This window comes from Phascolarctos cinereus, unplaced genomic scaffold (assembly GCF_003287225.1).
Source record: "Phascolarctos cinereus isolate Bilbo 61053 unplaced genomic scaffold, phaCin_HiC Scaffold_5;HRSCAF=322, whole genome shotgun sequence".
Classification (NCBI taxonomy): domain Eukaryota; kingdom Metazoa; phylum Chordata; class Mammalia; order Diprotodontia; family Phascolarctidae; genus Phascolarctos; species Phascolarctos cinereus.
In genome coordinates, this window is record NW_027555958.1 from 52,711,196 (window position 1) to 52,737,431 (window position 26,236).

At 41.3% G+C, this 26,236-nt stretch overlaps 1 protein-coding gene across 2 annotated transcripts in view; it reads left to right on the forward strand.

The window, feature by feature from the left end:
• The window catches only part of TSPAN2 (tetraspanin 2), a 61,730-nt gene extending 36,661 nt beyond the window's left edge, over nucleotides 1–25,069 (forward strand). Inside the window, exons 3-8 of one of the 2 annotated variants that reach the window (XM_021002496.2) lie at nucleotides 8,152–8,249; nucleotides 10,156–10,230; nucleotides 14,867–14,959; nucleotides 16,905–16,976; nucleotides 17,487–17,570; nucleotides 21,498–21,780. In XM_021002496.2, coding sequence (XP_020858155.1) covers nucleotides 8,152–8,249; nucleotides 10,156–10,230; nucleotides 14,867–14,959; nucleotides 16,905–16,976; nucleotides 17,487–17,570; nucleotides 21,498–21,527 — 452 coding nt within the window. In that variant the 3' untranslated portion in view covers nucleotides 21,528–21,780. Of the gene's footprint in view, nucleotides 1–8,151; nucleotides 8,250–10,155; nucleotides 10,231–14,866; nucleotides 14,960–16,904; nucleotides 16,977–17,486; nucleotides 17,571–21,497; nucleotides 21,781–23,599 lie in introns of those variants that run through there. The other variant, XM_021002488.2, reaches the window with a different exon arrangement.
• The last annotated feature ends 1,167 nt before the right edge of the window (nucleotides 25,070–26,236 follow it).

Consider the following 26,236-nt stretch of genomic DNA (forward strand, 5'->3'; position numbering starts at 1 on the left):
GTCTCTCTCTGTCTCCCTCTCTGTTCCCCACTCTTTTTCTCTCTTCCTTCTTTCCCCCTCCCTCTTTCTCTTTCTTTCTCTCTCCCTCCACTGTCTGCTTCCCATTTGCCTGAAGTATGTTCAAGTGTCCCTTATCCTTAAAAAAAAGGCCTTCCATAGACTCTTCTATCTTTTCCAATTACCAGGCTATCTTTCTCTTCCTCTTCACTACTGTAATTGAAAAAATAAAAAGTCATCTTTACTTTATATGTTCAGAAGGATGCCTTACTTAAATGTTGTCCCTCACACAGCACTGTGCTTATAGTAGGTATTTAATAAGCATTCATTGAATGAATGAATGAGGATATATCTATCCCTAGCAGTCAGTGATGTTTCTCCAGGATCACTCATTACTTCTTTTTAATCTGTATCATTCAACCAACTCTTTAGTGTTCCTTTCCTAAGATACCAAGATGCCAAATAGGCATTCAGCTTCAGTTGTCCAGTGGAGGATTGAAGGATTAGAGGTTTCTAAGGAACCACTGTGAAAGAAGATTCAACAGGGAACATACCGTAATGAAAAACAAGATTGGCAAAATTGAGCAGTGACTGGTGGAAGGTGGCTCCTGCTAAATCAGATCTCCTCTTCAGGGTCCCACATTCTCTGTGTGTCTCTGTTATGTCCCAAAGGCAGCATTTTGGATCTCCAGAGGGTGCTTGAACCAGGTTGGAGGAAAATTACATTATTTTGATACAACTGGTTTCCTTTATAATACTGTATATTTTCTCTTAGACATTTGAAAACATTATTCTTAGAAGCAGTCCGTAGATTTCACCAGACTGCCAAAGGGATCCATGCCCCTCCCCCTCAAAAAAAACCCAGCTAAGAGTTTTTTGGGGCTAGTTGCTAACCTAGGAAGGAGAGCTTCTGGTAGCTTGGGAGCAGGGGCAGGTTGGAGGGCTGGCAGCAGGGATGAATCAGGCCATTTTTTACTTCCCTATTTTTTTCTCCCTTCAGTGGACTTAGTGGTTTCTCAAAGAAAGTTGTCTAAACTCCTTCTAACTTCTTTGGGGCTACTCTTGTCCTAAGGGTCCTAGAGTAAGTGCAGAATGGCAGTGTGACCCCATCAGCCCTCAAGAAGCTGTAAAGAAAGATCACATGCTCTAGGAGATGAAGTCATGTCTGCACCTGGAGGATATTAGCAGTATTTCTCCGTGAAGAAGTTGCCCACACAAACAAGAACAACTCGGCAGGCCCAGAGCACAAGACCCAAAGCTGACACTCTTTGGGTTGAATCTAGAAAGCTACAGCCAGCCTTTGATGGTCACTGGGAGTGTTTAAAGAGAGCTTCCTGGTGGTGTACCCCAAAGAGGGGGAAAGTGGTTGCTCATTCTTCTAAAGGCCCCGACTCATTCTGGCCACTTCTTTGCAAAGCTAAAATATCATTATAATGATGCTTAGTAACACAGGAATACATTCTCCAGCATTATTAGGAAATGATCTGTTCCACATAAGTGAATTTCCCAGATTAAGGAAGTTTATGTCTTTAGCTAAGTGGTGCATTGGCTAGAGTGCTGAGCCTAGTGTCATCTTCTTGAGGTCAAATCTAGCCTTAGACATTTATTACTAGCTTATGACCCTGGGCAAGTCACTTAATCCTGTTTGCCTCAGTCTCCTCATCTGCAAAATGAGCTGGAAAAGGAAATTGCCAACTACTCCAGTATCTTTGCCAAGAAAACCCCAAGTGGCACCACAACGAGTCAGACACAACTGAAAAATTACTGAAAACACACGTGCACACACACACATGCATACATACAGACACACATACATGCATGCACCCTCACATACTTTACATTTCAGACAGAATAGCCTGCTTGGGTTTCTATCTTTGTTCCTGTCCTTCCACAAGCTGTCCTCCTACAAGTTCTTCTTCCTCATCTCTGCCTCTTAGAATCATTCCTCGCTTTCAAGGCTTAGTTCAAGAATTACCTTTCCTGATTCTCCCAATAGGTGGTTTTTCTTCCACCCCCCAAAATTACTTTGTACCCATTTTGTATGTAATTTGTATTTATTCATGTGTGCACATGAGGCAGTTAGGTAGCACAGTGAATAGAGCTCTGGACCTGGAGTCAGGAAGACCTGAGTTCAAATTCAGCCTCAGATACTTCCTAGCTATCAGACCCTGGGCAAATCATTTAACTTCTCCCAGCCTCAGTGTCTTCACCTGTAACATGGAGGTTAGCACCTGCCTCCCAGGATTGTGAGTATGAAAGGAAATAATACTTGTAAAGTACTTTTCGAACCTTAAAGTGCTATATTAATGCTAGCTATCATCATCACATCATCATCAATATTATTGGTTGTTCTTCCCCAGTAGGGTGACAGCTGGATGGGGTCACAGTGGATCAAGTGCTAGGTTTAGAGTCAGGAAGACCTGAGTTCAAATCTAGCCTCCAACACTCACTAGTTGTGTGACTCTGGGCAAGTCATTTAACCCTGTTTGCCTCAGTTTCCTCATCTGTAAAATGAGCTGGAGTAGGAAATGGCAAACCCTTCCAAGATCTTTTTCAAGAATCGTCCAAGAAAAGGGTTCACAAAGAGTCAGAAATGACTTAAAAAAATTGCCTAAACAACAAATAAAAACCTCGTGAAGTGCTAATTGAAGAATGTATCATTTTAAGAATGGTTTCTGAACATTGAAGAAGGAAGAGTGCTCCCTAAGAGCCAGCATGGGTTTATCATGGATGGATCATACTAGACAAACTCTGTTCGATTTATTTTGACAAGGTTACTAAACTGGTAGGTGAAGGGGAATGCTGTAAATATCATTTGCCTAGTTATTTTGGAAAGCATTTGACAAAATCATGCTATTCTTATGGTCTGTGTTCTAGGTGGAAGGGATGGGGGCTGGCTAATAGTACACCTAAGTGACTTCACAGCTAAATATCTGAACCCAAAGAGTAATATTGGTGTTAGCCATGCCACACCCTAGAGATCTGTACTATTTAACATTTTTCTAAATGACTTAGATAGAGAGTAGATGGCATGCTTATCAAACCTGTAAATGACTCAAAGTTGGAAGAGATTGCCAGCATATTGGATGGCAGAGTCTGGCTATGAAAAATATATTGGGCTGATTCTAATATAATAGAATTTATTTGAAAATTTATCATAAATTTAATGTAAAGTCCAATGCTTAGATTTAAAAATTCCTGTCATCCAACCAAACCATTGTTCTGCAGTTTCTGTCGGTCTCGTTTTGCATTAGAGAAAAAACACATTTGTTTGTTTGTTTTGACACTAGGTCTCCCTATATCACTAGGGCTGGACATGTACTCACAACTGATCCCAATATTGGGCCAGTTTGCACCTTTTCAGGCAGCCTAGTGGCCCTCTGCTCCTTGGGGGCTCACCAGACTATTTTAGTATTGGACTTCTCCCAAGCTCAAGGCTTTGGTAAGAAGACCTTTATTTGCCCGTGGATGTATTTGAGAGGGGCTGTATAACTACATGCCAGGGACACTACACAAGGGAGTTGGAAGAGATGAGGTCCCTCCCAGCTTTACAATTCTTCATCTCCAAGATTTAAATCAGGCTTTAGCTATCAGCAAATCCCAGGCAGGAGTTATTAAGAACTAGGCTCTTGACATGCCAGCTTAGCTGAAGGCAGCAAAATTCTGCAAGGAAAGAGACTGACATCTTAAAGTTGCCATCCAGCTTTTGTGTTTTTGTGCTGGTTAGAAAAAACCTTGGGATTTACGTGACCTCTGAATTTCTAGCAGTTAAGTTAACCTTTGTGGGCCTCAGCTTTCCCACCTATAAAATGGACATACTCCCTGCCCTGTCTCAGCATTATCATGAGGCCCCAAAGAAACAAATAAATGTCAGAGTGGTCCATCTCTCAGCTCCATGAATTCTCTCTGGCTGTTCCATTCCTGGAATGTTCTCCCGCTTCCATTCTGACTACTGACCTCGCTGGCTTCTTTTAAGTCCCAACTAAAGTCCTACCTTCTGCAGGAAGTCTTCCCCAACTCCTCTTAACTCTAGTACCTTCCCCCATTAGTTACCTCCTATTTATCCTGTATATAGCTTACTTTGCATATACTGGAGCCTCAGTTTCTCCATCCACAAAAAGAGAGCCAGTTGGACTAGCTGGTCTCAAAGGTCCTTGCCAGTTTTTCTTAAATATTCTTTTAAATTTATTATTTCTTTATTTTGAACATTATTTTCCTTTTAAATTTTAAATTCCAAATTCTCTCCCTCCTTCCCACCCCTCCCCAACCCACTGAGAAGGCAAGCAATATCATATCAATTACACATGTGAATTCATGCAAAACACATTTCCGTATTAGCCGTGTAATTTTTAAAAAGCAAGAAAAATAAAGTGAAAAAATTATATTTCAATTTGTACTCAGAGTTCATCGGTTCTCCTTCTGGAATAAATAGCATTTTTTCTTCATGAGTTCTTTGGAATTGTCTTGGATCATTGCATTGATCAGAGCAGCCAAGTCTTTCGCAGCTGATTACAACATTGCTGTTACTGTGTATGATGATCTCCTGGGTCTTCTCATGTCACTTTGCATCCATTCATATAGGTCTTGCCATGTTTTTCTGAAACCACCCCCCTCATCATTTCCCACAGCAGAATACTACTCCATCACAGACATATGCCACAACTTGTTCAGCTAGTCCCCAACTGATGAGCATCCCCTCGATTTCCAATTCTTTGCCACCATAAAAAGAGCTGCTATAAATATTTTTGTACCTATAGGTATTACTGAGTCAAAGGGTATACCTAGTTTTATAGCCCTATAGGTCTAGTTCCAAATTATTCTCCAGAATGGATGGGCAGTTCTCTACTCTACCAAGAATTCATTAGCATACCTGTTCTTCCCATAACCATTCCAGCATTTGCCATTTCTGATAGGTGTGAGGTAGTGCCTCAGAGTTGTTTTAATTTGCTTTTCTCTAATCAATAATGAGTTAGAACATTTTTTCATATGACTATAGATAACTTGAGGTAGCCAGGCGGCTCAGTGGATAGAGCACTGGGCTTGGAATCAGGAAGACCTGAGTTCAAATCCAGTCTCAGACACTTACTAGCTCTGTAATCCTGGGCAAGTCACCTGACCTCTGTTTGCCTTAATCCACTGGAGGAAATGGCAAACCACTCCAGTATCTTTGCCAAGAAAAGCTCGTGGACAGCATTGGCATGCTATGGTCCATGGGGTCATGAAAAGTTAGACACAACTGAACCACATAGATAGCTTTGATTTCTTTTTCTGAAAACTGCTTATTTATAATCCTTTGACTTTTTATCAATTGGGGAATGGCTCTTATTTTTATAAATCAGACTCAGTTCTATCCTTGCCATTTCTAAATCCCATAATCCTATGATCCCATCTCCTACGCTTACAGCCAGGTTCCTGCTATACCCGGATACTTGGAAAAGAGGCTGTGGTGGCTTCAGGGTGACTCATGCAATTGAAATGTACAGACTTAAGAGGAAACCTAAGTCATGACGGGAATTCTGAGAAGCGGGCGGAGGGCTATTCCACCCCCACACTGGGTTATTACATCTAAGCATCAGCAAGGGAAATAACAAGTTTGATCTCACCACTATCCCAACGGAGAGCTCTGCTTGCTACACTAGGCCAGAGATTTCTTTGTTTTCCTTCTCCATGGCAGCACCTCATTACTGAGCAGCCACTGTGTGCCTAGCTGTGTGCTGTGGGGAGCCCAGCATAATATAAGGTAGAGTTGAGAGCTAATAATATCATTAAAGAGACTAGAACACGATCACGGTACAGCAATAAAAGCATTGAACTGAGTCTGTCAAATGTATAGCACCAGCCATGTGACCTAGGGCAAATTATTTAACTTTTGTGTATCTTTTTTTTTCCATCTATAAAAAGCATTGTATCTCCAGTCTCCATGCTTTTTATACACTCCTGGAGTGGGACCCTCCTTGTCTCTGCTTCTGAGAATCCTGAGCTCCTTTCAAAGTTCATCTCTGGGGCCACCTCCTACATTCTCCTTTTCTGCTCCACACTCCCTCTGCCCTCAAAATTACTTTGGGTATTTACTTTCTGTATAGAAGATGTCCGAAAAATATAAGATGCAAAGTTTCCCAAAAGTCTGAATGAGACTTCGACAGCTGAAAAATAAGCCATTAACATTTACAGCTGCACTCAGACTTTTGGGACACCGGGCATCTCCTATTTACTTATACATGTACTTCATAGTTTTTTCCCAGAAGAATCTAAAATTTAGGGCAGGGACTGAGATTCATCTTTGTCCTTTTTTCTCCAGTGCCTACCACCATGCCTGGCACATAAGTAGTCATTTAATGAATATTTATTGATTGACGGATTACCCACCTCACAGAGCAGTGAGAATCAATGGAGATGGTAGAAACAAAAATGCCATAAGCATAACTAGCATTTATATGCTATATAAAAATATTTACCTAGCACCTACTGTGTGCTAGGCACTGTGCTAAGTGCTTTACAAATATTATCTCAATTGATCCTCATAACAACTCTATGAGGTAAATGCTATTATTATCCTCATTTTATAGTTGAGGAAACTGAGGCAAACAGAGGTTAAGTGACTTGCCCAAGACCACAAGCTAATAAATGTCTGAGGCCATATTTGAGCTCAGATATTCCTGACTCCATCCAAGCCTAGCACTGTACCCATGGTATGACCCACTTGTCTCGTATAAAATAATCCATCGCATTTGAAAGTAAGGATTTGGGTGGATTTCATAGGACTACAATAAGCAACAAAATAGGATTTGGGAGCAGGACTACTTTCCTGACTGGATTGAGGGCAACAATCCTGGTGACAGTAACTTCCTTTTGGTAGCCTTGTCTTCCTGATCTATAAAATGAGAGAGAGCCTTGTACTGGATGACCTTTAAAGTCTTTTCCAGCTCCAACGTTCTGTGGTCCCGTGACCACTTGCTGTTCTTACTTTCCTCTTTTTACCTCTAAGCCCACTTCTAAACAGCTGAGTGGTGCAGTGGAGAAAGTGCTGGGCCTGGAGTGAGAAAGACTTCGGTTCAAATCCAACCTCAGATATTTCCTAGCTGAATGACCCTGGACAAGTCATTCAACCTCTGTCTGCCTCATATTTTCTCAACTATAAAAGAAGGGTAATGATAGCACCTACGTCACCGTGTTGTTAGAATTGTTGTGAAGATCAAATGAAATAGTATTTATAAAGTGCTTAGCACACTGCCTCACACATATATGTAATAAGTGCTTATACACAATAAATGCCAGTCTCCTTCCTTCATCCTTCCCTCTCTCTCTTTCTTCCTTCCGCCTTACTCTCTCTGTTTTTCCTGGACTTCACTCTACCAACTGTTCTTAATACCCTGCTGCTTTTCCTTCATGTCATCTCCAAAGATGGAAACAACATAGTACCATGGTTGAAATAGTGAAATCACTGCCTTTGGAGTCAAAGGACCTGGGTTCAAATCCAGGCTTGATGCCTTCTTATCTATGTAACATTAGGCTAATCACTTAATCTCGCTTATCTCCTTTCCCTATCCCTAATCTCCCTTCTTCATGGGTAAAATGTGGGGTTTGGGCTGGATGGATTCTTAGGACTCCTTTAAGACCTAGGTCCACGAGCCCCTGATCCATGGCCCTCTCCAACTCCTAAGTGCTATGGGATTTTTCAAGTCTGGCTGGGCAAAGTGGTACACACCTATAGTCCCTGCTGTTGGGGAGGCTAAAACCTGAGTTGCAGGAGGACAGAAAATCAATTGAATATCCTCCACAAGTCCAGTCTTGATGTGGTAAGCCCTCCAGGAGCAGGAGGTCACCAGACTGACTAAGGAGCAGCAAACCTGTGCAGGTCATAAATGGAGCAGGTCAAAGCTTCCACGCCCATTGGCAGTGGGATCAGGCCCACAACTAGTGAGGTAGGGAGACGCACTCTCAAAACACCCATGTGCACATACACACACAAACACACACACACACACGCATACATACACATACACACTGAACCAAATTAGCTGAAAAAACAATGCTGATAACCAGTAATCTACAGTACTGAGAGTTTCCAAGAATCAGACCCTTTTTTTCTTCCATTATACTGAAAATCACTCTGGCCTTCTTTCACTGAAGCCTCTACTTTCATTCCTCCGGTAGGCCTATATGTGCTGGTTGGAGCAGGTGCCCTGATGATGACTGTGGGATTCTTTGGCTGCTGTGGAGCTGTGCGAGAGTCCCAGTGTCTGCTCGGATCAGTAAGTGCAGGGATCCTGCCCTAGCTCTACCATGGGTTAACTGCTTGGCCTGGGGAGGTCATGCATACTCTCTGGAGCTCAAATTCTTCCCTTATAGCTGTGTTTTCTCACCTCATAAGGATGATATGAGAGTAAATGAGATAATATGGCCAGGTATAGTAGCACAAGCCTGTAATCCCTGCTACTAAGGAAGGCTGAGACGGGTGAATTGCTTGAGTTCAAGAGTTCTGAGTTCAACTAGGACTACAGCTGATTCGATGTTTGCACTAATTGTGGTACTGGTGTGCTTAGCCTTTGGGCCACCAAACTACCTAAGGAAGGACAACCTGACCCAGGTTGGAAAAATGGAGCAGGAAAACTGTTCTGCATTGATCAGTACTGGGGTCCATGAGTAGCCACCATACTACTAGGCTGGGCAAGACAGGGAGACTATGTCTCAATCAATTAATCAAATCATTGATTTGAAAGTAGGAGGAAGAATCCCCACAAAATCTATGCAATTATAATTGTTGTTCCTTAAGGGCAGTATTTCATGGTGTATGAGATATTCCATAAATAACAGCCAGAGCACAATTATTATTTACAAGACAATGAGTGTATAAAATCACCAGCTTGGCCAGATGTCCGTCCCTCTTGAGGTCTCTTTTTAGTGAGCAGCCTCCTTTTTAAACTAACATCAAATGATTTCAGGGAATGTGCAGCAGGATTCAGAACTGCCTGTGACAGGGGAGGGAGAAAGTATTGCTCCATGGGGAGTGAGAGGCAGTAGTCATTATTGGAAAATAGCATGCTGCTGATGGAGTCTTTTGGGTTTTTAGCTGTTCTTTCTTCTTCAAATCTCTGGTTGTCAGAAATGACTGATTCACAGTCCCCATTCTTCTTTCTCTCCCACATCCTATTTAACAATGACAGCAGTTCTACCCAGTCCTAGTGGGGTAAATCTGTGCTGGTATCTGATGAATAAAAGAGATCAATCACTCAACAATTATGAAGAACCTACTATGTGGCAGGCACTGTGCCTGGGTGCTAGAGGGTACAAGACAAAAATGAAATGGTCTCTGACCCTCAAAGAGCTTACTACTAGGAGTTTGCAGTATGTTCACAGATAAGTACATACAGGATATATTAATACCCCCCCCAATATATGGTGGTGGGGCAGACACCAAGAATTAAAAGAATCAAAAATGGTCTGAATAGGAATTCATTCATTATTAAGTACATATTATGTACCATATGCACAGGGCTAGCTATTAGGGAAAATAGAGATAAAAAATCATGGTTTCTACCATCAAGAAGTTTTCTATCAAAAATGTTATCTGTACAGGGCGAGTAGAAGCATTATAAGACATGTACACAGATAGCTATGACAAAATAGAATACAATAAGTTCCTAAGATGAGCATGAAGGACTGAAAACTCAGAGGAGAGGAAAATCACTTTCATCTGGGAATCAGGGAAGGTTTCACAGAGCAAGTAGTATGTGTAGGGTGGGGGTGAGTATCAACAGGTAAAAGTGAGGGTAGGGAGGATTCCAGACACAGGGAATAGCATCTGGGGGAAAGTGATGATATGGAAACTTGGGAGCTGTCCAAAGGATGCTATGTAATCTAAGTTGGCAGAAGCATACAACCTGAGCTGAAAGAGACAATCAAACATTTCTCTTTCCAAGTTTGTGTTGGGGAAAACCAAGAGGGCCCAAACAAAAATCTATCCAGATGACCTTATAGCCTACTCCCCCAGAATTCAGAGAAAGAAGCCCTAATGTCTATGAAGAGAAACTCATCTTGCAAGTGCTTTCTGATGAATCAGTCCCAACCCTTGTCGACTTTGCAAAGTGTTTTAGGAATGGAGTTTGAGTAAAAGAAGAAGTTAACCAAACTAATGAGATCAATATTTCCTCTCTGCAGTTTTTCACCTGCCTACTGGTGATCTTTGCTGCAGAGGTAACCACTGGAGTATTTGCATTTATAGGCAAAGGAATGGTAAGTGCCAATAGCTTACAGTATCTGCTTGTTAGCATTTAAAGAATTCTTCCCAGAAGCATATGAGTAACATTAGCAACCTTCAAAATGAAGTGGAAAAACCAAGGAACAATCAAACCTAGAAATAAGCAATAGTCAGAGGCATCCTCACTCTGAACATGAAGGAGGGATTGGAATTATGGGGAAAGGAGAGAAGCATGTGCTCTGATCTCTTGTTTAATGGTCCTTGTTCCTCAAGGGCAAGAATGAGAAGGGGCCTTCCTGGATTCTCATAGAGAAAAATGGTCTGATTTTTGTCAGGGATATAGATTTTAAGTTCACCCTAAGCATTATGGGTACTGAAACATATCAGGCAAGGTGTTGTGGAGACTCCAAAGAGGAACTGTGAGGGTAGGAAAGGGGAGAAGGAAGAAAAGAGAGTCAGAGTGACTCTGAGTTTCATAAAAAGTTGGGAGATTGAGCAGCATTCAGTTCAATTCAACAAGTATTTATTAAGCAATGACTCCATACCAGATACTTGTGCTTGTATCCTGGGTACTGGGGATACAAAAAATAAAGCCATCCTCATCTCCAAGAAGGTGACCTTCTTCTGAGGGATCGAGTGTGTACAAAGATAAATGAATACAGGATAGTCTGAGCTATGAGGGAAGAGGAAGCAGTTCTTGATCTGAGCCTTAGAAGGATCTAGGGATTCAAAGAGGCTAGTGTAAAGAGGGAGAACATTCCAGGCAAGAGAGAGCCCAGCTTAGCAAGTGAGAGGTGAATAATGATCCAGCAAAGGTCATTAAGAAACAGTAGCCATGACGGGGCAGAGGAGAACCGAAAGACAATAGGGTCACAGAATCAAAGGAGGAAAGAGTATCTAGAAGGATAGCATGACCAATAGTGCCAAAAGCTTCAGAGAGGTCAAGTAGCATGTTGTTGTTCAGTCATTTTCAGTTGTGTCTAATGCTTTGTGGTCCCATTTGGGGTTTTCTTGGCAAAAAATACTGCAGTAGTTTGCCATTTCCTTCTCCAGCTCATTTTACAGATAAGGAAACTGAGGCAAACAGGGTTAAGTGATTTACCCAGGGTCACACAGTTAGTAAGTGTCTGAGTAAGTGTCTCAGGTCGGATGACAAACCAAGAAAAAGGCCATTGGATTTAGCAGTTAAGAGATCATTGGTAACTTGGAAGAGAACAGTGTCAGTTGAGGAGGGGGGTTAGAAGCCAGATTGCAAGGTATGTTGAGAAGTGAATGGGAAGGATCATGGACTTACAGATTTAAAACTAGAAGGGACCTGTGAGGTCATCTAGTCCCCCTTTCATTTTACAGTCAAGGAAACTGAGGTTTAGAGAGATTAAGTGACTTACCCAAGGTCATACAAGATAGGTAAGTAGCACAGCCTGGATTTGAACCTCTAACTTCAAATTTAGCAATTTCCTACTACACTGCTGCCTCCTGAAGGAAGGTGGTGGCTGTTGATGACTCCTTCTAGGACTTCAGCTGTGAAAGGGAGAAGAGCTATAAGACAGTAGCCTGAGGGGATGGAAACCCTCATTTGACCTTTCCACCTCCCTCCAAGGATGAAAGAGACTTAGGCATAGTTGTCAGCAGCAGCAGAGAAAGGAGGGAAAAGGGAGAGAGACAAATAAATAGAGACAGACAGAAAAAGAAAGGAAGAGAAAAAGAGAGAGAAGGGAGAGGAAAAGAGAATGAAGGATCAAGTTCCCAAAAGAAATATAACAAGATGGGATCAAGGACACAGGTTGGGTTGGCCTTGGTAAGGAGAAAAGCCACCTCTTCCTCAGACACTAGAACAAATGAGAGGAAAATAATCAGTGATGTAAAGGTAGTTGAGAAGCAAAGCCCTCTGCTGATAGCGGGACTTGAAAAGAGAAGGCAAAATTTGGAATAGACGTGGAGAATATAGCAGTTATAGAAGAAAGGAATTTTGTACATCATTGAGGACCTAATTGAGATCATGTAACAACAATTTGTAGTAGACCAAATCAGCATAATGACCTTTGACTTTCTCTGGCAGTATTCAGAAGCATATGAGGAGGAGCAGAGGAGACAAATGGTGGGGAAATCTCAGAATGTGTTTGACGAGGTTCAAGCAGTGGTGATGTGGGGACAAGAAGAAAAGGGATTTCAGTGTAAAAGATACATACTATATTGTTGAACTGGTCAACCATAAAGTCAAGACTGCAAAGCAAGGAATAGGAGTCCAGAAATGAGGCTAGACTAGAAAACAGGGTGGGATAGAAGGACTGGAGGTCATAATAAGGTTGAAGAATAGAATTAGCAGTGAGACAGAATGAGAGAAGAAAAATGATGAAAAGAATTATAAAAACATAGACTATGCTAAATATCTTGTATGCAGTAATTTTTAAAAAGTAGACGTGTTTCTAACCTGGCTTAAGTATAGAGCCCTGGGTGGGGGTGGGATAGTCATCAGGAGACATTTTGAGGTTTCTGCAAGTTTGAGGATCAAGCCTTACATAGAAGGGGAAAATGTTTTCAAGGAAACAAGTTTTGTACTATATTCATGAGTGCAAACATCTTTTTCCTTTATTGAGGAACCCCCTTACAAGCTATTAGAAAGGAGAGGAGCCTGTTAGGATGTTTCGCTAATCCAGGAAAGCTATTTTTGATTGTTGTAAAGTAGAGGCATCTATCACAAGCTCCCTCTTCTCCCCAGGCCCCATACTTTAAAACTCTCATACCCTTTACCTCTCCTCTGCTCCTTTGCTCCTTTCTCTGAGGAAGAGTTGGCCATGACCTCGCCAAGTCCAACTCCTTTTGTTGTGCTTTCCATCATCTCCTCTCCCATCTCCTCCAGAAACTTGCCACATCAATGATTCCTTCATACTCATCTTCATCTTCTGCTTACCCATTGGCTCTTTCCCCATTGCCTTCAAATATGCTCAGATTTTGCCCATCCTTTAAAAAAAATACTTCATTCAGTCTTGCCATCCTCCCAAGCTGCTGTCCTGTATCTCTTCTTCCTGAAATAACACATGCCTTAAAGCAGTACATAAGTACTAGCTATTACTATTGCATTATTTCATTGACAATCTTCAGAAGAATCATCTATACCCACTTCTGCTGCTTCCTCACCACCTATTCACTTCTCAGTCTTTTACTCTCTGGCTTGCCCAAATTACCAAAATTCTCTTTACTGCTAAACCGAATGGCCATTCCCAGGTTTTATTACATTTGACATTTTGATGCTGCTGACCATCCCATTCCTCCTTGGACACTCTTCCCTTCGCTTCTGTGATGTTGATGTCTCCTGGTCCTCTTCCCTCCTGCCTGATCATTCCTCAGTTTCCTTTTCTGGAACGTCAGCCATCTCTTGCTACCTTAGTGAAGGTGTCCCCTAGGGTTCTATTCTGAAGCCTCTACTCTGCTCTCTACACCTGCTTTCTTGGAGATCTCATCACCTCCCAAAGGTTGGATTATCATCTCTGTGTAGGCAGCTCCTGCATCTGTATTTCTAGCTCTAGTCTCTCTCTTGACTCAAGTTCCAAATTGACAACCATTTTCTGAACATAACCACCCAGATGTGCCATCAGCACCCCAGACTCAATATGTTAGAAATGGGCCTTATTATATCTCACCTCTAATGTGCCCCAAATTTCCTGTTTCTGGTAAGGGCACCATCATTTCCCCAGTCAACTAGGTTCAGAACCTCAGAGTTAGCCTTATCTCTTCTCTCTCTCTCATGCCCTCCCTCCACACATTCAGTCCCTTGCCATGTCTTATTGATTCTACCTCCACAACATCTCTCACATCTATCCCTTTCTCTCCACTCACACAATCACCACCTTAACTCAGTTCCTCATCACCTCTCAGTGTCATAATGACCTTCCAATTATCTTTATATACTCCAAGTTTTCCATAGTACTAGCCATTCCCCAAACTCGATACTCCATGTCCCACTCTGTGCATTTGCACAAACTAGTCCTCATTCCCCAAATGTACTCCTGCTTCACCTCTGTTTCTCCTTGTCTTCTTTTAAGGTTTAGCTAGGGTAGTGCCTCTTCCTGGAAGCCTTTCCTGATGCCTCCCATTGTGGTCTCTCCCACCTCCATTTTCCTCTTACACTTGTACCCTTTCAGTACTCTACTTGTGTGCAGGGTCTGTTTTTTTCTTTCTTTCTTTTTACATCCCCAGCACCCGACTCAGGGCTTGTTTATTTCTTTCCTTTCTTTCTTCTTCCTTTCTTTTCTTTCTTTCTTTCTTTCTTTCTTTCTTTCTTTCTTTCTTTCTTTCTTTCTTTCTGTCTGTCTGTCTGTCTGTCTTTCTTCCTTTCTTTCTCTCTTTCTTTCTTTTTCTCTTTCTTTCTTTCTCTTTCTTTTTTCTTTTTCTTTATGTCCCCAGCACCCAACTTAGATTTTGCCACTTAGTAGCACTTAATAAATACTTGTTGAATCAAAATAACTTTCAGTTGCCCTGTCAACAACTTCAGAAGCTGTATTCTGTCCCTCTTAAAACAAAATCTAGTTGACCATATAGAATAGCAGGGTAAAAAAATCATAGGCCTTTTCTTTTTTTGGGGGGGGGGGAAGCTGGGAATTGCCGTTGACGGCAAGGAAACAATCAGAAATTTGCCTCTCAAGGTCTGCTATCTCTGACTATTTTCTGTAGGCTATTCGAGAAGTTCAGACCATGTATGAAGAAGCATATAATGGTTACCTTAAAAATAAAATGAACAAGACTCTAATCACTTTCCACTCATCAGTAAGTAGTTACATTTATTTTTTTCCATCTTAACTGACCTCATTTCAGAAGATTGTCCCTGAACTAGGTCTTCCAAAATCAACCTGACTTGTGAATGGAGGGGGAAAAAAATAGCAGGTCAGCAAATAAACTTTGCCATTAATTGAGCGCCCTCTATGTGCAGAATCTTGTCCTATGCACTGGGGAAAAAGAGAGCAAGAAACCTAGTCAGTCTGTCACTGCCCTCAGTCTAATGAGGATCTAAGAAAATGCACTCTAGAAAGATCTCAGACTACAAGTGAGACCTCTACAGCAGTACAAATTATAAGAGCCCAGAGATTCCCAAGCTATGTTCTTGTGGAAGCCTGGTGTTACACAGGAATGGAACAGGGTTCCAAGAGAAAATTTCTACTCTAGCAATATCCATCCTCCCAATTTTTAAAATTATTAAATCATGTATTAATTATTAACATAATTACTCCTAGCATATAATTTAATCTGTTAATATAATTTCTATTATACATTTACATATAATAATTATACAACAGTCTATTATGTTATATTATGATTAATTTATATATTAATATAACTTAACATGTTAATTAATATAATTAATACTAGCAGATAATTTAATCTGTTAAATCATTTATGATTTAATCTATTTAATTTATTTAGTTATTTAATCTGCTAAATGATATGTTGGTATTAATTATATTTATACATTAGTATATTTAGATGTTATACATATATAGTCTTGTGTAGTCATTATATAAATATACTAATGTATGAATATAATTAATAGCAGCATATCATTTAACAGATTAAATTATATGTCGAAAGGTACTCATGTGGTCATTTCATCATGAAAATAGACTTAATTTCCTCTATTTTGCTTCCAAATTTTCCCATCCTTGTTTTATCCTCTAGATCAGCATGAGTATTCCATCAATATATTTTGAACTCCCAAATGACGTGATTGATTTGGGATATGCTGATGTGGACATATGAAAACTGAAAGCACTTGGGGCTACAAATTGTAAACTATAGGTTGTAGTCTCAGCTCCACTGCGGCCTTTTGTGACTCAAACAACTCACTTCATCTCTCTTTTTTCCTCAGCAAAATGAGAGGATTCACCAAGCTGATATTTAAGGCCCCTTCTAATTCTGAAATCCTTTAAAAATTTGCTCCTGAGAAAGTCAAATCGAGAGAAAACAATAGTCACTGGCATTAGACAGGGAAGGTTTTAGAGGAGAAATGGATTCCTATTTCTCCATCCAGACTTCAATTTCTTGGCCAGCTGGATATATAGCTCTAGTTATAAATTCTCTGGAATGATAAGGCGAAATGCCCACTGCCCTCCATCAGTATAGAAGCCCCTCTGCTTGAATGTGCCAAACAGACCCTCTCCATTCTGCCAATAGCCCTTCATTCTTCCCTTTGTCTCCCAATGATGAAACCCAGCACCTGTCTGTGATCAGAGCATCAAGCCCCAAGTGTCTAATACCAAGAGTTTGCTGCCGTCATTCCAAGTCCTGGCCAATGAAGGCTTTGCTGACACTCAAGCATGCTGCAGGAACCAATCATCCTGCCTAAAAGGAGTGGGAGGAATAAACTGCCAATAGCTAAAAGGAGCAGTTTTCACATAAAGCAAGACTTCATTTCCTAGACTCCTTGGCTTCCTCATACTACTTACGAACATCCAGTTCCACGATTACTTCTGAAAATCCTTTTTTTCTCTTTAATGCAGTGAAATGGAGGCTTTTGCTTTTCCCATGGGGTCGGGACAACCAGAATTCCAGTAGGTTTTTTATTTGATCCTAATTTTCCTCCTCTTTTCAGACATAATTATTTGAACAGTAGTTCCTGTGTTTGAGTAAGCTCTCTGGTTATTCTTAAAAATGCCCACACTTCTCTTCTTTGCTCCTCTCTGTCTTATCTTAAACTCTCTTTTCTGAACCCTTCTAGTTTCTATGCTGTGGAAAAGAAAGCCCTGATCAGGTCCAATCGACATGCCCAAGGGAGCTCCTCGAACACAAAGTAAGGTTTTCTTTGTCTTTCCATCTACTGTTGATGTAAAGGAGGAGGAGAGTGTACATTCAGACAGAGAAAAGAAGGGTTCAGAGCTTAGCTCTGTGGCTCTGGGAAATCACCCACACCCTCACTTGTTTGATGAATAAAAGAAATATTATCATCCTGGAGAGTGATGAAGGCACATGTTTCCAGTAATGTTGAGAAGCTATCTGGTGTAGGGGGCAAAGTCCTAAACCTAGAATTACAAGGACTGGCTTCAAATCCTGCCTCAAACACTTGCTGGTTGTGCGACCTGTAAGGATGCTTCTAGTGACTGTACTGTCCCGGAGGAGTGGGTTGAAGGGTGAACAAAAGTTCCTGGTGAATTGAGGTATGGGGGATAGCTAGGCAGAGCTTTACTGCTTATTATCTGATGTTCTGTGGAAAGGAAAAGAAAATAAGTCAGACTAATGAATCAATCAGAAGACACCTTGAGAAAAAAGAATCCACTGTAATAACCATCTTCTTTCAAAACAGAACTGTATAGATGAGATTGAGAACGTGATCAGTGCTAAACTCCAGCTCATTGGGATCGTCGGGATTGGAATAGCTGGCGTCACGGTGAGAAAAACGTTCTAGTCGCCCATCTCGTGTTTCTTGAGGAGTGATCCAAGCTCCTTCTGCCCCAGATCATTTAGCCCATGTAGTATTCAGTTGGGTTATGACTGTGTCCTGGGAGAGCTTTCCAAGCAAGGGATTAGTGATGAGTCCAGGATAATTTGTCATGGCTCTTGTTCCCTGGGCTTTTTAAAGAACAAGGCAGATTTGATGTGCCAATCCACAGTCCTGTGGTACTCACCTCAAACTAGGCAGCTACAGCACAGCTACATACAGTACAGTGGAGATTTGGAGTCAGGAAGATCTGAGTTCAAATTCTGCTTCAAATAATTACTAACTCTGTGAACCTGGGCAAGTTCCTTAACCTCTCTGTGTCTCAGTTTCCTCCTCTATACAATAGGGGTAATAATAGCATATTTATAATAACTATTATAAAAATAGTAATAATTGCCTTCCAGGATTGTTATGAGGTTCAAATGAGATAACACATGTAAAATGCTTTGCAAACCTTAAAGTGCTATATAAATGCTAGCTATTATCATCATTAATGTTATTAGTAATTAATAACCATAGCCCAGTCTTGCATAAGCACATCCACCATCTCTATAGCTACTCGTTCTAGAAATCCAGCACCAGAAAACTGACCATGTGCCTTCCAACTCTGTGCCTCTTTTGACTGTCAAGGCAACATAGTATCAGACTAATCCTTCCCACCTGTAATTAAAGCTAAGCACACTCCAAGTTTTTAATCTTGATAAAAGCTGTAATTCTTTACCCAGCTCCCGGTAGCCTTCCTTGGTGAGTCAGTAAATCTCTGCCTCATAGGATAGAGAGTGTAAAGCAGTGGGACCTGTAGGTCAAGCTCCCCTCTGGCAGGATGAGACCCTCTCCCAGTCCCCCAGCCTAGGCTGTTCATTCTGTAGATTTCCAAGAGGTATGGGATTGTTTGTTCCATTCCATTCCCATTTAGTTATCTAATGGTGCTTCCCATCAATCCCATAGATCTCAGGGGTGGGGAAGCCCTTAACCCATGCCTCTACCCACCACTCCTTTGGCAGTAATAGGCTGGAGAGGGTGTCTTGATCCTACATTTTAAGGAGTTCTTAGAGTTTCCCAAGAATTAGGTTATAGTCAGGGGCCGGCTGGGGCAGCAAATTACCCAATGTCTCCTAGCTGAGGTGGATGCCAAGGAGGTCAAGCCTTCAATCTCTTAAATAGCCTCTATTTCCCAGGGTTGTTGTGAGGATCAAATGAGATAATAATTGTAATGTGTTTAGCACAGCGCCCAGTGCATACTTAACATCATATAAATATTAGTTATTGTAGTTGTTATTATTATTATTATTATTATTATTATTATTATTATTATTAAATGTATAGTTGGACATCTCGGGCAGCTAGGTGGCTCAGTGGATACAGTGAGGGGTCTGGAGTCAGGAGGACCTGAGTTCAAATGTAGCCTCAGACACTTACTAGCTGTGTGATCCTGGGCAAGTCACTTAACCCTGTGTGCCTCAGTTTTCTCATCTGTAAAATGAGCTGGACAAGGACATGGAAAACCACTGCAGTATCTTTGCCAAGAAAAACCAAATGGGGTCATGGAGAATTGGACGCAACTGAAACGACTCAGCAACAACCAGCTGGAAATGTATGTGGTGAGCGAGGCAGTCGACAGATGTCTCCCCAGCCATGCAGTTGCATAGAAGGAGAGCCCGAGGTCCAGCTGGCCGTGAGCCTTGCAATTGTTCTCATGCCATCACTCCCTTCCTCCAACTTCTGTTCTCAAATAATAATGTAACCACTCAAATTTATGTGGCCATTCCAGGTTTACAAAGCACTTTCCTCACAGCAGCCTAGGAAATTGCCCCAGTGTTATTAGCCCCCTTTTACAAATGAAAGGAAACCGAAATCCAAACTGGTTAAACCCAGGCTGACACACAGAAGAGGGATCCTATGGGATCATATGTCCAGAGCTGGAAGGGATCAGGCCCATTTTACAGATGAGGAAACTGAGGCTAAAGCAGGCGAAGTGATTTGCCCAGGATTACCTAGCTAATAGGTGTCTAAGCCAGGATTAAACTCAGATTTCCAGGCTTCAGTGCCAACATGCTCTGGGCTGTGCCCTCTGGCTGCTTTGGCACCCAGCTCTTCATTCCAGGGCTCTTCTCTTATACCGCTACATTGTCTCAAAGAACATGACATGGAATGTCTAGCCTGTTCTGGACTCAGTAGTTTGTGGATCCTGACCAGAACCAGGCGTGGGCTGAAGGGAATGGGTTAGGAGGACCAGAGAGTTGAAGTCATTGCTCTTCCCCCACCCGGAGTTAGGGATAAAGGAAGCAGTTGGTGTAACTCCTACAGCCTAATAGCCACAGGTAGGAAAGCTCTGCAGAAATGAACCAAGAAGATATATACTTCTTCCTTTCCCAATTACCTCTAATGCCCCTACACCTGCCCCAGGCCCATACCATTATCTAAGACCTAAATCCCTCAAATTACTCCCTAGCCACCTAGAACTTACTAATGCTCTATTTCTTATGCCAGAAATGGACCATTTTTTCTCTCATCCCAGTCTGAGCAAGTCACATGACCTCATTAGGCATCAGTTTGATTTAGACAACCTCGCAGGTCCCTTCTGGGTCTAACCATCTTTGATCCTGATCCATCCTTGTAGAGCTAAACTCTTTGTCCCTTTATGAGGCAAAAGGTAAAACCAGGATACTTTGCCAGTTAAAGAAGGGTAGAGAGGGAACTCAACCCTACCAGAGCGCTCTCTTTTCTAGGCATTTTCTTAAGTAGCTTTTGGAGACTCTAGCCTTCCCTTTGTGGTCTGACCCAAAGCATTATTTCCAATGAGAGGAGTTTCTGACTGAGTAAGACGCTAGGCTGGCCCCCTTGGTACACAGCTAGTAAAAGTTTGAGGATGGATTTGAACGCAGGTCTCCTTGATTCCAAATCCAGCACCATATCCATTCAACCACCTAGGAAGTGTCCTATTCTGACTATGTATCCTCAGAAAATAAAGAGGTAAGAATATCATATCACAAGAATTCAGTAAATTTCATTGGGAAATTATAAGGCAACCACTGTACTTAGCAATAGCTTAGAAATAGAGAAACAAGATTCTTCTTACTGTTGCCCTTAGTACTGCAAATATCTGACCCTCCTCTAGCAAGACATACTTAGAGGGCAATAGATATTTATACAAAAAAAAGTGGTCATGAGCACACAGTATTGTCATTTTCATTTTTGTTATTTTTAAGTTAAAATAAAAATATGGTGCTTGAGTTGGGATCAGCTTCTAAAACACTGTTGAAAAAGTGATGGCCCCTCCTATTTTCAGGACCTCCAGCAATAGCCCCAAATTGGGGTAGCATGGTGCAGGAGTATAAAAGATCTGAGTTCAAATCCCACAGCAGACTTTTACTTTCTGTGTGACACTGGGCAAGTCATTTAATGCTTTTAAACCTCAGTTTCCCCATCTGTAAAAGGGGTTTGATCATGCTTGTACTACTTACTTCACTCTGATGTTCTGAGGATTCAGTGTGTTAACAGGTTTTACTGAGCCAATCTCTGAGAATAGCAAAACAGCAGGCCAGAGACAAAGTGCCTGTAATCAGGTAGCCATTTAATTAATTAGTTTCATTATGAGGAACAGATTTGCAAATTGGGAATTCTCCTGATCAGAATCCCACCTAGCTGAAGTGAAGACAGAGTTTATATACATAAATCACAATGGGAAGAGACAATCGTTTCCAGGGCCAGAGTGGTTTCCCATGACAGACCCACAAATGGAAGAGAATATAACAATTCTGGAGTCCTGTGGGAGCAATACTGCTCAAGTCCTTAGGGGTCATTACTTGCTGGGTCATAAGACCAGAGTTCTGTGATGGGAACAGGTTCTAGAGTCTTTGATTCGCTTCGTTTCAGGTATGCAGGTACAAGGATGACAGTGATTGAGAGCTTGTCAGAGTTCGATTGATCATTTTAAGCTGCATTGTGAACTTTCTCCAAAGAGAGGAGATTCTGAAAAATCTACCCTATTCATTACACATATAATATCGATTATTATAAAAATGATAATTCCTTTCACAAATGAAAGGAAACATGTGAAAAGTGATTTGAAAACCTTAATGTGCTATATGAATGTCATTTATCATCAACATCATCATTAGTCTTTTCAAAAACGAATAAACAAAATCTTTTTCTTTTAGCACACTTGTTCCCACTTTTTGCGTTGCTTTGTTTTGTTATGGTGGTTTTTGGGGGAGGGAGTCTTGGAACTATGGTTTTACCAGTGTAGAGAACTCTTAATGTGTGAAATTCTTTTATCAATACAGAGCAGCTGTTCATCAGTAATTTACAACTTCAGAGAGCTTTGAGGCTGAGGAGTTGACTTAGTCAGAGTTACACAGCTAGTATGGATCAGAACCAAGGGAGTGCTGATAAATATTTAACAATCAGCTCCCTGAAAAACAAAAATATGTGTATGGCACACTTTTAAGTTTAATCTGCATTATTAATATTTTTCTCCATCAGTTTCTTAAGGCTAGATAATCAACAAAACAATGCCCTGACTTTTAGTGTTTGCCCATTTCCAAGGTGTAAATGCTCATACTGAAAATTTAACAATCAGTTCTCAAGGACCAGTATGAATTAGTTCCAACACACCCTCGATGACCCATCTCTCTGACTCCACTACATCAAATATGATACAGTGAGATGTTATGAATTGGATTCAGAAAACCTGAATTTGAGACCTACCTCCCCCACTGGGTGTTCTTGTGAATGTCACACTTTTCAAAGGCTCAGTTTCTTCAACTGTAAAATGGGAACAATTCCTATGTTACTGGCTTCATTCAGCTGCTGTGAGAGTCCTATGAAATGTGTGTATACATGTATGTGAACGTGCTTTGAAAAGTTCAAAGTATTTTACGAACATAAGCTATTAACCTTATGTTACAAAAGAGGAAGTTGAGGCTCAAAGAGAATGTGTTTCCCACAGAGTCACATGCCTAGTAATGAGGAGGAGGAGGGAAAGAGGGAAGAGGAGGAAGGGAGGGAAAAGAGAAGAAGGTAGAGATGGGAGTAGGGAGAAAAGAAAGGGAGGAGGAGGGGGAGGAGGGAAAGAGAGAAGAGGAGGAAGAGAGGGAAAAGAGAAGGAGGTAAAGTAGGGAGTAGGGAGGAAAGGGGAAGAGGAGGGGAAAGAGGGAAGAGGAGGAAGAGAGGGAAAAGAGAAGGAGGTAGAGATGGGAGTAGGGAGAAAAGAAGGGGAGGAGGAGGAGGAGGAAGAGAGGGAAAAGAGGAGGTAGAGATGGGAGTAGAGAGCAGAGGAGAGGGAGGAGAAGAATCTTCTGACTCCTGCTTTATAGAACCTCTTCGTATTATTATTGCCAATTATTTATGAGGAGGAGGAGGAGGAGAATGGCTGCCAGAAACAACAAACTTTAATCTCAATGCCCGTATCAGCCCAGAATAAAAGTTCTTAACCTGAAGTCTGTGAACTTGATTTTTGAAAATGTGTATATTTTTATAGGGCAGCTAGATGGGGCAGTGGCTAGAGTGCTGGTCCCAGAGTCAGGAGGATGTGAATTCAAATCCAGCCTCAGACATTTACTAGTTACTTGACCCTGGGCAAGTCACTTAACCCTGTTTGCCTCAGTTTCCTATCTGTAAAATGAGCTGGAGAAGGAAATGGCAAACCACTCCAGTATCTTTGCCAAGAAAACCCCAAATGGAGTCACGGAGAATCTGAAATGACTCAACAACGATATATTTTTATGACTATATTTCTACATGATTGGTTTCCTTTGTCTTTCATTTACTGCATGATTCTGAGATGGGGTCCATAGGCTTCCCCAAGCTGCCCAGAAAAGGTTAAGACCCCCTGTCCTAGAATAGATGAAAGGACCAGTCCCTGCACTCACCAGCTAGTCGCAGGTGGGCCAGACCTCATTCTTCACTTTGCCTATAAGTTCAGGCAGTTTGGGGCCATTGTTTTGTCCATTAACACACTGTTCCTTCTGTTTCAGATCTTTGGCATGATATTCAGCATGGTCCTCTGCTGCGTGATCCGTAATTCAAGAGATGTAATATAAAACTCCACCTGCATGATATTGAAAATCTAGGACTTTCTCACTAAATGTCACAAGAGGTATCATCTTACTCAGCTGTTAAAGTGGAAAGGCATTAAGATCTCAAATGATTTGGTTTCCAGTGTACGTTTGCACATGTATGTGAGTGTGGTACATAGCCTTCCTGTCCTCGTGTTGTCAGACCCATGTGCAGCCACACAGCAGCTGGTATGTGCAGGGTGTGCTGAAAGCCCTGCGCTGGGGATTCCTGTTTCTCTCTGTGAACACATGGGGCAGGGGGGGTAATAGCCAGCTTTAAAAAAAAACAAACCACCAAAAAGCTCTGATTCACTTTTAGAAGGTAATGTTCAAGACAGGGAAAGCAAATGAGCTTCTAAAAATCAAACACCAGCAGTAAGAGCCCAGAGATTCCTGGGGAGAGGAGACAGAACTCTGGTGACAATGAGGCCCTTGCAGTTTGTGGGAATTAATTGGTGCTGTGTTTGTGTAATCTCATATATGGTCCCAGGAGGTCATAGATGAGAATCTTGGAGCCCAACGTGGTGGCAAAACTAAAATGAACAAAGACAGCTTAATTTGAATGTTGTTCTGTCTTAAAGTGTATGCGTATATTCACACGCATGCATATATACAGTCGTACAGATACAATGTGTATATACATTGTATGTATGTGCATGTAATGCACATGTCCAATGTGTGTGTATACAATGTAGCTATTCAATATATTCTATGCCGTGTGTGTACAAAATATAGATATGTGTATAGACATATGTGTATATATAGACACATATGTATATGCAAGGTACATATACACAATGTGTATATATACTCTCTCTCTCTCTCTCTCTCTCTATATATATATATATACATATACATATATACACAATGTGTATAGATGTGTGTATGTGTCTGTATATATAGCATATATACACATGACCCACCTTTTGAAAACAAATCCCTGCCTCACAGACAATCCTGTGCCCCTATAATGCTAAATGTTCTTTGGATTCCAAGATACTTCCCTAGCTCTTTAAGCAAAGATTTTTCGAACATATGTCAGTAGCACTTTTCAACCTCCTCTTTTTCTGCCTCCTGTTTGAGCTACTGCAGCTGCCACGCCTTTGAACGGGCTTTTCTCCCGAGCCCTCCTGTGTGTTTGGGGATGTAGTAAGAACAGGAAGTTAAAGTCAGTTCATCTGCCCATTGCATGTTGTGGGTAAGAGATTTGGTGTTTTATCGGCACTGTACCTTTGAAATACCTCAGGACTTGAGTTTACATATTTTTTCCTAATTATTTTTGTATTCTTTTCTTATTTATTCACTTAGTAAACTCTTCTTCGTAGGTCAAGAAATGCAAAAGATTTCCCCCATAATTAAAATAAATAAAAATGAAAGATTACAAACTCACATTCTCTCATGAGCTTCCTTGTGCTAGAAATTAGCACTTTCTCCTAGCATAGGTGTTTAGAACAGGAACCTGGAGAACAGAGCCACAAAAACTCTCTGTGCACAGCTCCCCTGGACCAGTTTGTTCATTGCCGTTTGAACCCGAAGGCACAATCAAAACTGCCTGCTTTTTTGGCTGAGAACATTCACTACGTGTGGATTGAATGAACCAATGATATTTTTAAAACCCTACAAAAATGGCAGGATAGGAGACATCTGCCGGCTGGCATGTGCCCGTTCAAGCTCATCAGTCTTGTGCTGAGGAGGCAGAGTCCTGGACTCTTTGACATACTTGCCTGATGAGATTTGCCTCCTTGGAATCCTCTCACATCCTATCACAGCCTAGTCACCCTCTTCCATACATGTCTCTACAACGGACATCAGTGGATTCCACCCATAAACTGACCCAGGGTGTGAAAGTTCATGAAGGCCTAGACTGGCATGGTTGACTCACTGTGTCTAAAAGCCAAAGACAAACATCTTCATTTCAATAAAATACATTTGTTTGGTAACTGTCTTTGTTCCAAGTGTTGTGGAGTGAAAAACCCATTAGAAAAGTCTGGATAACTGTTTCTTCTTGGTTTTTGAATTCTCTGTGTGCCCAGAGTCAGGAGGGTCTGAGCCACAGAACCAATCCATCCGGGGGCTCCTCCAGCTGTATAATCCTGTGAGTGTAGTTTTTGCTTTGTATGTGAAATTTCAGCCTTAAAGGAAGTGAGTGTTGTTCGGAGTGTGATAACGGTTCATCAGATTAGAGAGGTGCCTGTTTGGGTGTGTTCTAGGATGAGTGCCCTGTACCAGGGTGCTTGGGTCATTTAAAACATTTTTTAACATTTTTCTTCACTGAAGCTAATCTAAACTCAGCCTCAGAGACTCTCTCAAGTCCTTGGTGTAGAAACACAAAACCCATCCTTCCTGATGATGGCCAAATATTTTGTAAGTTATTTCTTAATATATTTTCTATAGACTTTAATGGCATATTGACTTAAAAAAAGACTCCTATTTGATTTCCTATGCAACTTTACACTCCTTGGGACAGTTAATGTAAGTATCTACCCACAAGCCCATAATCAGAATCAACTATGAAATGGAAATACTCTTTTATAATAATATTGAAGGTATAAGGAT